The sequence below is a fragment of the Fukomys damarensis genome, unplaced genomic scaffold, assembly GCF_012274545.1.
Source record: "Fukomys damarensis isolate Sample0158 unplaced genomic scaffold, DMR_v1.0_HiC HiC_scaffold_33, whole genome shotgun sequence".
Taxonomy (NCBI): Eukaryota; Metazoa; Chordata; class Mammalia; order Rodentia; family Bathyergidae; genus Fukomys; species Fukomys damarensis.
In genome coordinates this window covers 55352522-55360942 of record NW_022900945.1, presented here as the reverse complement: position 1 = coordinate 55360942, position 8421 = coordinate 55352522, and the positions used below count along the sequence as shown (strand labels likewise).

Sequence of the window (8421 nt, the reverse complement as noted above, 5' to 3'; positions counted from 1 at the left end):
TTTTTTTTTTTTTTTTTTTTTTTTTTTTTGGTACTAGGGATCAAACTCGGGACATTGGGCTTGCAAGGCAGGCGGTGGCACCACTGAGCTAAATCCCCTGCCTTCCACAGCATCTTTAACATTTGCTGTTATCTGGCTTTTCCATTTTCCCCAAGTAGTGGTTGTTAATGGTTTTAATTTGCATTGCCCCTATATGTATGTTAGTGTCGCGTCTGGAGGGAGGGTATATTTCTTTATCTGGGGTTTATAAACATTGTACCAATAAAAATTAGAGATATAAGTTCAGAAGGAGAGACAAAGACACTTTGTTGGAAGGAAGAAAGAAATGAGGAGCTAGACCCCTAGCTTGTCAGAGTAAGTTAGGGAGCCTGGAGCCAGTGCTCTGTCTTCTTAGCCCCTTTTATCACATGGCGAGAAAGGGACTCTGCCCCTTGAGCGCTGCTACAACTTGATCAGCTGTTTTAGGCTCTGAGGCCCCTGATTTGGCCACTGACCCTTTGGTGCCTGTGTACAAATTCTTTGTTTTGTCAAAGTGCTCTCACTGAAATTTATAGCAGAGCCTTCCACTCGAGGCCAGTTAACAATTAGTAAAGGGTTACATGTATAGTTTCCTGCATTAACACAGTGAGAACAGTAAATACATATGTATTTATATATGGGTGTGTGGGTGTAAATTCTATCTACTAAGTAAGCTCACTACCAAGTGGGGCCAGGCTGCCTCTCAGCTCTCCTGCTTTAATTGCTCTCTCTGACAGAAGCTTAACTCTTTACATGCAGGATTTGCTGGAAACCTCACTTTCCCTACATTTGGAGGTTGACAGTTTCATGAGTTTCCTAACCATTTATCTCCTTTCTCTGTGAAATGCCTATTCATGTCTTCCGCTCGTTTTTATCACTTCTTTGGCATACTTTATATATTCTTAGTACTGTCAGTTTGTGTGTCATTGTTCTTTTCCCAGCTGTGACTTAACGTTTCACTTTTGTTCAGAGTGCAGAATGATACTGAAAGGAGTAACAAGACTCATCTCCAGAGTCCACAAGGTGAGTGAGTGCCAACAGCCCTGAATGCTTTGTGGAAACTGCCTTTAGGTAGATTTCGTGGCTTTAGATGGTATTATATCTATCCACAGCTGAACACTCTAGAGAACGCCAATCGACTAGTACTTTGGTTCAAAGTATGTACTCAGAAGAACAGTCATGCAGAGCACAGTGGTGCAGGAGAATTGCAAGTTCAAAGCCAGCCTGGGTTAGGCCCTATCTCAAAATAAAAAATAAAAAGGACCAGGAGTATAGCTCATTGCAAACACTGGATTCAATCCATATAGTACCACCAAAAACATAACAAACCAAAAACAGTCATAGCTCCATTCCCTATCCATTTACTTTACTGCCCCCCCACAATAAAAATTTTAAAGTAAGAAATCTTACTAGAATACTTGTATTTATAGTGTGACAGGATAATTAAAAATTTTTGAAACAAGAGTAAGTTTGCAGCTATCTTTACTAACTTTTTATTGTTGATTATCATCCCTTCAATGAAGTATTTAAAAGAAAAACACAGCTGGGCGTGGTGGCTCAAGCCTGTAATCCCAGCACTCAGGAAGCTGAGGCAGGAGGATCACTGTGAGTTGAGACCAGCCTGGGCTACATAGTGAGTTCCTGGTCATTCTCGACTACATAGTGAGACCCTGCCTCAAAAAAACAGAAAGAAAAAAAGAAAAACACATTGCCAATTTATTTTTTGTTTGTTTTTGTTTTGTTCTTTTGATTTTTTTTTTTTTTTTTGGTACTAGGGATCGAACTCTGGCCCTTGCACTTGTGAAGCAAGCAGTGGAAGCACTGAGCCAGATCCCCAGCCCTTGTTCTGTGCTTTTGAGATAGGGTCTCGCTTTGTAGTTGAGGCTGGCCTTGAACTCATGGTGATCCTCCCTCCTCAGGCTCCCTCCCAAGTGCAGGGATAACAAGCATGTTCCATCACTCCTGCCTCAAGTTGCAAATTTTGACTTGTAACAACTGATAGTAGGAATCATATACAAATGGAATAAAATCTGTTGATTTACTTTAGTCTTTTCATTTCTTGGTTTTTGTTCTGTTTCAGTCCTGGGAATTGTTTTTGTTTTTTGAGACAAGGTTGTGCTATGTAGTTCATGCCAGCTGGCCTTGAAATTCATGGTAATCCTCCTGCCTCGGCTTCCCCAGTGCTGGGATTACAAGCACTATTATGCTTGGTTTTTCATTTCTTTACCAAGTAACTTTTCAGAATCTTCTATGTGGCAGGTACTCAGAATTTTTTATTTACTTGTTTGTTTGGTATGAGGATTGAATCCAGGCCCTTCACACTGAGCTGCATACTTGGCTGGATTTTTATTTTCAGACTGGGTCTTGCTAAATTGCCCAGGCTGGGCAAACAGCCTGCTGCAGCACGTGCCATGGATTTACCACCACTGGCCTAGGGACATAGAGCTGAGAACCTGAAGTCTTACACTGCTCAGCTTTGTCGTAATCAGTGTCTCTGAACTCCTTTTCTTCCATAGCCCTAATGTTCTAGGAATCAAAACCCGGAGATGTAGATACAGTAGTGAGAATTAGAAAAGCAACACAATAAAATCTTGTTGTTTTTCTAACAAAAATTATGAAAGCAATGAGATTAGTCTCCACAAACCAAATTTTCCTACAGGACTCAAGATTTAGATCAGTCTTCTCAACCTCAACACCACTGACACTGGGGGATGGATCATTCTTGGCTGTAAAGGACTCTTGTGCACTGTGGGATGTTCAGCAGTATCCCTGGCCTCCACACGAGACGTCTCAGTAGCACCCTCCCTTCCTTTGCCGGAGTGTGACAACCAGAAATGCCTCCTGACCTTCCCTACCAAATGCTCCAGGCAGGGGATGCCAGTATCACACCAGAATAGGTAAAGCTGATGAGACACTTAGAAAAGCAGAACGACCACGGTACGTGGGTTCTTGGTCCCTGGCACCACAAACAAGCAAAAAGGCTGGGTATGGTAGCCGTACCCGTAATTCCAGCTACTTGGGAGGCTGAGGCAGAAGAATCACAAGTTCAAGGCCAGACTGAGAAACCTAGACCTTGTGTCAAGAATAAGGGTTGTGGGTGTAGCTCAGTGGCAGGCTACTGGCCTAGCATGTGCAAGGCCCCAAGTTCACTCCTCACTGCTAGAAGAGAAAAAAAGATTTGAGTAGTGTGAACAGAATAAAAGTTTCTGTCTATTTATTTATAATTTTCTTAGAAAGAGTCTCGCCGCATAGTTGAGGCTGGCCTCAAACTCTCAGTGATCCTGCCTCATCCTCCCAAGTGCTGGGATTATAGGTATGTGCCACCATCACGCCTGCTGGAAAAGCTAAACTTCATTGCATGCTAACACAGGAAATTGCAACCATCCCATAATTTCTGATTTTAGATATCATCAGAATGTTGTAGTTCTCATTAACTTTATAAGTAAATACTCAAAACCATAAACATACAAATTTTGTTAGTAAAAATTTCAACAAATTGAAATAAAGGTGCACGATGAGTTTATTAATTCACTTATTCTCAGGTAAGGTCAGGATCAGAAGCTGCGGATTTAGCTCAGTGGTGCCACCACCTGCCTGGCAAGCACAAGGACCTGAGTTTGATCCCTGGTACAAAAAAAGAGATCAGGGTCAGAAAATAACTGCAGAAATGAAGGGTTGAGGTTGCCTAGGAAAAAGCAGAGTACAGTGGTAAAGGCTGTAGGCTTAGTCCAGTTAGCACGTGTGACATAATGAAATACACGTGTTCTGACTCTGATTCCTGACACAGCTTCTAAAACCCTTGTAACTCCTGAGCGGTGGGGTGCCGCCAAGAGCATCCTTGTTCTTGTATTTGGTCTTTGGCCTGGTTCTGACCCAGCTCCTGAACCCCTTGGATTTTCCTGAATGCTAGTTTTTTTTTTTTCTTGATGATAGTTTTCTATTGAAAGGTAAAATCTGCATTTGCTGTGTTTCTGTGCAGCTGTGATCTTTGCTGTTGTGTGCACACTGGCCATTTGTGAAACCTGGGCTCGTTCTGTGTGGGTCTGACAGCAGTACATCCAGTGCTCGGGTCATCTGTTTATTTTCTGTATCAGATGTGACAGAATTCAAAGCATAAAGCAGCTGCTCACAAGCATAAGTAGCTGGGGCACCTTGGCTTGCTTGCTGAAGGAGAGGGCTGTGTGTGCCAGATGTGGCACATGTGCCATAGGTTTGCCACCCCTGCCCTGGCCCTTTTGGACAGGTTTTGATCTTTGGAAGCTGGGGCCTGGTTGTGGCTTTTACTTTTTAACTTCTATTTTGAAACAGTTTTAGGCTAGGAATACTGCAAAAATGATACAGAGTGTCTTCTCTCTCCTAAATGCAGCCTTTCTCACTGGGAATTAACATGAATGCAGTGCGACTGGAGAACTCGAGGCCTTGTATCACTTTGCTGCGCGTCACTTTTTCTGTCTAAACCAGGGTTCCCTGTGGCCATTGAGTCTCCCCAAATCTGGGTCATTTTCAGTCTGTTTTTGGCCTTCATGGCTTTGATATTTGGCTGATCGCTTCTTTTTTAAAATTTTACTTATACCTGGGTGTGGTGATGCACACCTGTCACCCCAGCACTCAGAAGGCTAAGGCAGGAGGATGACAGGAGTTTGAGGTCAGATTGGGCTACACAGTGCGTTGAAGCAGCCTGAACTACATAGCGAGACCGTCTCAAAAAATAACTTATTAAAAAAAGGATTTATGTCTTTCTTAGTCCTTATTTGCAGTACATAATGACTGGATTCACTCTGGGGTGTAGGCACAGGTATACAAGACATCTTAATTCTTTTATTCCCCTTCCTCGCCTCTGATTGTTTCTTGAGCACAGCCAATACTCAGATGATGTGGACTGCTGTTTGATGAGAAATCCATAAAGTTCATTCCTGTGAAGGGGAGCAGCGTCTTTGGGAAGTTGAATCCATTTTCAGAATCTGGAAGGTTCAGCAAGTTGAATTTTGGGACAGAGATTTTGGCCTCCCCATTTCAAAAGCATAGTGACAAATTTAAAAAATGGGGTTGTAGCTCAGTGCAAAGGCCCCAGATTCAGTCCCCATGACCACAAACAAAATATAGTAATACTACTACTCCAGACATACCCTAAGCGGATACCGTGGCAGGAACTTGTAGTCCCAACGACTTGTGAGGTTGAGATGGAAGTACCTGAATCCAGGAGTTAGTTCGAAGCCAGTCCGGGCAACATAGTGAAACCCCATCTCAAGAAGAAAAGAGAAGCTTTCTGCTTTAGGTGTCGATTGCTGTGCCACGTTCCTGAACAAGCTGACAGAATTGTTCGTCTCCCTGACCAGCAGTGCACAGGCTGGAGCAGAGTGACAGGATGAGTGAGAGGCGTGGACTTGGATCATAAACAGCGATAAGAATCCCTTTCCCACAGAATTAGAACACATCAGTGACATGTTCCCCTGCTATGGAAATGGTGCGGTAATTTTACAACACTGCACTGGTTTCTTTTCTAGTTGGACCCTCGGTGTTTTTTGCACTTGGGAACCCAGGCTACCCGAAGCATTGCTGCTCACCCCAATGACCAGGTTCCAGTTGAGAGGCCCAGAACTATTTCCCGTACCAATGAAAGTGACCCGGTGAGTTGCTGATATGTGCATGGGGTTTTTCAGGGATTAGAATTTGTGTTGTATCTTCACTGTTTGAAGAAAAGTGCAGTTAAAGAAGTGAAGCCGGTGTGTGCGTAATCAGTCAGACAGTGCACCTGCAGTGAGGCTCTGGCGCCGCAGCCGGCACAGCCATAAAGGAAGGCCGGCGGTGAGTCCCTGCACTTCTGAGTTAATCCCTACCAATGGGTGCACCTCAGGCGAAGGCTCCTGCTGAGTACAGAGGAGGAACATAGTAAAAACTTCCTAGTGTAATTCATTGCAGGGTAAACGTAACACTTATATTGACCTTATTGTGTGTTGGGTGGCAGGCTAGAAAGTATATATTTCAGGCTTATGGGTTATAACAGGGCCTATCATAGCTACTCACCTCTGCCATTAGCAAGTAAGTATGGCTGTGTTCCATAAATGTTTAATTATAAACAAATAACTAAGGCTTGGGATGTAGCTCAGTGGTAGAGCACTTGCCTAGCATATGCAAGGCCCTGGGTTCGATCCCCTGCACTTCACAATATAAAAAGAAATGACCAGCCTTAGCTTACCAAGCCCTGGTGTGGAGAATCTGAAAGAAATCAAAGTACGTACTTGCCCCAAATCAGACAACCAGGCAGGTCAGGCCCATTTTCCTAAGAACCAAACTGGTATTATTCCCACCTTGGTAAATGGATTTCCTGGTGTCTGGAAAGTGTCAAGGTGCTAACTTGATTTGTCTTGAAAAGGGCAGCGTCTAAAGTGAAGTCTGTCAGCAGAAGCCAAGAGTCAGCAGCATCCAGTGCTTCATTTTCTGAGGTCCTGTTAGACTGAATAGCAACTTCCTCTCTCCTTCCCCATCACTGCTGCTGCCTCTCATAAATAAAATTTAATTGTGTGTTCTGTGCTATAATGTGAAGGAACCCACCAGCATTTCTGTCCCTGCCCCTCCCCCAAGTCTACCCATCTTAAATGTGCCTATGTAGAGTGGGGCGTGGTGGCACACATCTGTAATGCACTTGGGAGGCTGAGGCAGGAGGATTCCTGTGAGATCAAGGCCAGTCTGGGCTACATAGTGAGTTCAAGGCCAGCCTGAATTACATACTAAGACCATGTCTCAAAAAAACTAAATAAAATAAAAATTAAATATAGCTACATGGAAATAAAAGAATTGCCTGCTGCCCCAAAAAATGTTAGCATGTGTGTTTTAAGTGTCTGTCATTCACCTATTTTTATAAGCACAAAATGAAATCGAATAAATGAATGAAATTACTGAAGTGTTTTTCAGCTTCCTCTGTAATTGTAGTCCCTTTATCTGCCAGTTCCTTTGAGGTTTCTATGGAAACAGCAGCATGCAGATTATCTTGTCACATGACCAGAGCATCTCTCCCACATCACAGCTACAAGGACTGTCTCTGTTCTCTCACACCCAGAGCTACTCTCCTCCACAGCTGGCGTCATCATGGGTCACCCCCTCTGTAGTGCAGGACGTACACAGAAGCTGAGGACAGCATCCAGCATTTCTGGCTCAGATAAATGAGTGTGTCTCTCTCCAGAGTCCTCAGCACTGTGTATCCCGTTCTAAATGTCTGCACTGTCGCCTAGGCCCAGCATGGGGAGCGGCACGAAGGCCAGCACTACGACATCCCCCTGCAGGACCTGAGGATGGTGCTTCCCCACGGTCTGCCACCGCGCTTCGCAATGCAGGTGCTGCAAATGGGAGTGGGCCTGGACCCACGCGTGACACCCAACCCTAAAATTAGACTTGAATCCAAACAACAGAAATGCGGCTGTTATTTTTTGTGAATAGTACAATTGCTTTGTTTTTTAGCTAATGTTATCTTCTAACTATTTATCTCCTTTTTGGAGCCTGGTAAATAAACAACACAGGCATATATTTTTCTGTTACCCAACAAGTGTCTAGAAACTTTGGCATTCAAATAATTATTTATGAATGAATTAGTATTTACCTTAGCAAAATACCACAAAAATAGTTAATGTGTTGCACATGTACCAAAAAAAAAAAAAAAAAAAAAAAAAAAAAAAAAAAAAATCCTAATATCCCCAGTCTAAAGAGAAATGCAGGTTGGGTGTGGTGATGCACACCTGTGATCCCAGCACTCAGGAGGCCAAAGCAGGACAATCATGTCGCGTTCAAGACCAGCCTGGGCTACACAGTGAGTTCAAGGACAGCTGTGTAATCCTAGTGTGAGATCCTGTCTCCAAATAAATAAGTAAAACAAATATTTTGATTAAATTTTTGTTCCTAATTCTCATAGATTGTGTGTGGCCATAACTTCAATCCAAAGAGCACAATCTTGGGGCCAGGGGTGATAGCTGTACTGTTCACATGCCTACCTGGCAGGCACAAGTCCCAGGATGCAATCCCTAGAACTGAAGGAAAAAACGAAACAAAGGAGAAATTGGTCTAGGGTTATTTTAAAGCCATTGGAAAAGTTTGATATTAAATGCAAGAACAGTTTATGGTATTGGCATAACTATTCTTCTGACTAGCTCCTGCTGGGTTTTTTGTTGTTTTTTTTACCCGACACGTGAGTTGGAAGATAAGGTTGGGTCTCACTTTGTTTACCAGGCTGGTTTTGAACTCCTGACTTAGGTGATCATTCCAGTGTAGCCTCCCAAATAACAGGGACTGCAGGAATGTACCCCACACATAGCTGCTTGCTGGGTAAACGAGATTCCTTCTTAGCCAGGCACAACTTAGCTGTCAGTTCCTATACCCATCCAGTTACTTTTTTTTTTTTTTTTTTTTTTTTTT

The 8421-nt window shown here is 43.2% G+C and overlaps 1 protein-coding gene across 4 annotated transcripts in view; it reads left to right on the top strand.

Moving 5' to 3' along the window:
• Positions 1 to 8421, top strand: part of Dap3 (death associated protein 3) — a 33570-nt gene that overhangs the window by 16316 nt on the left and 8833 nt on the right. For all 4 annotated transcript variants that reach the window (XM_010643849.3, XM_010643847.2, XM_010643850.2 and 1 more), the window contains exons 2-4: positions 989 to 1041; positions 5523 to 5645; positions 7248 to 7349. In XM_010643849.3, coding sequence (XP_010642151.1) covers positions 997 to 1041; positions 5523 to 5645; positions 7248 to 7349 — 270 coding nt within the window. In that variant the 5' untranslated portion in view covers positions 989 to 996. The remainder of the gene's footprint in view (positions 1 to 988; positions 1042 to 5522; positions 5646 to 7247; positions 7350 to 8421) is intronic.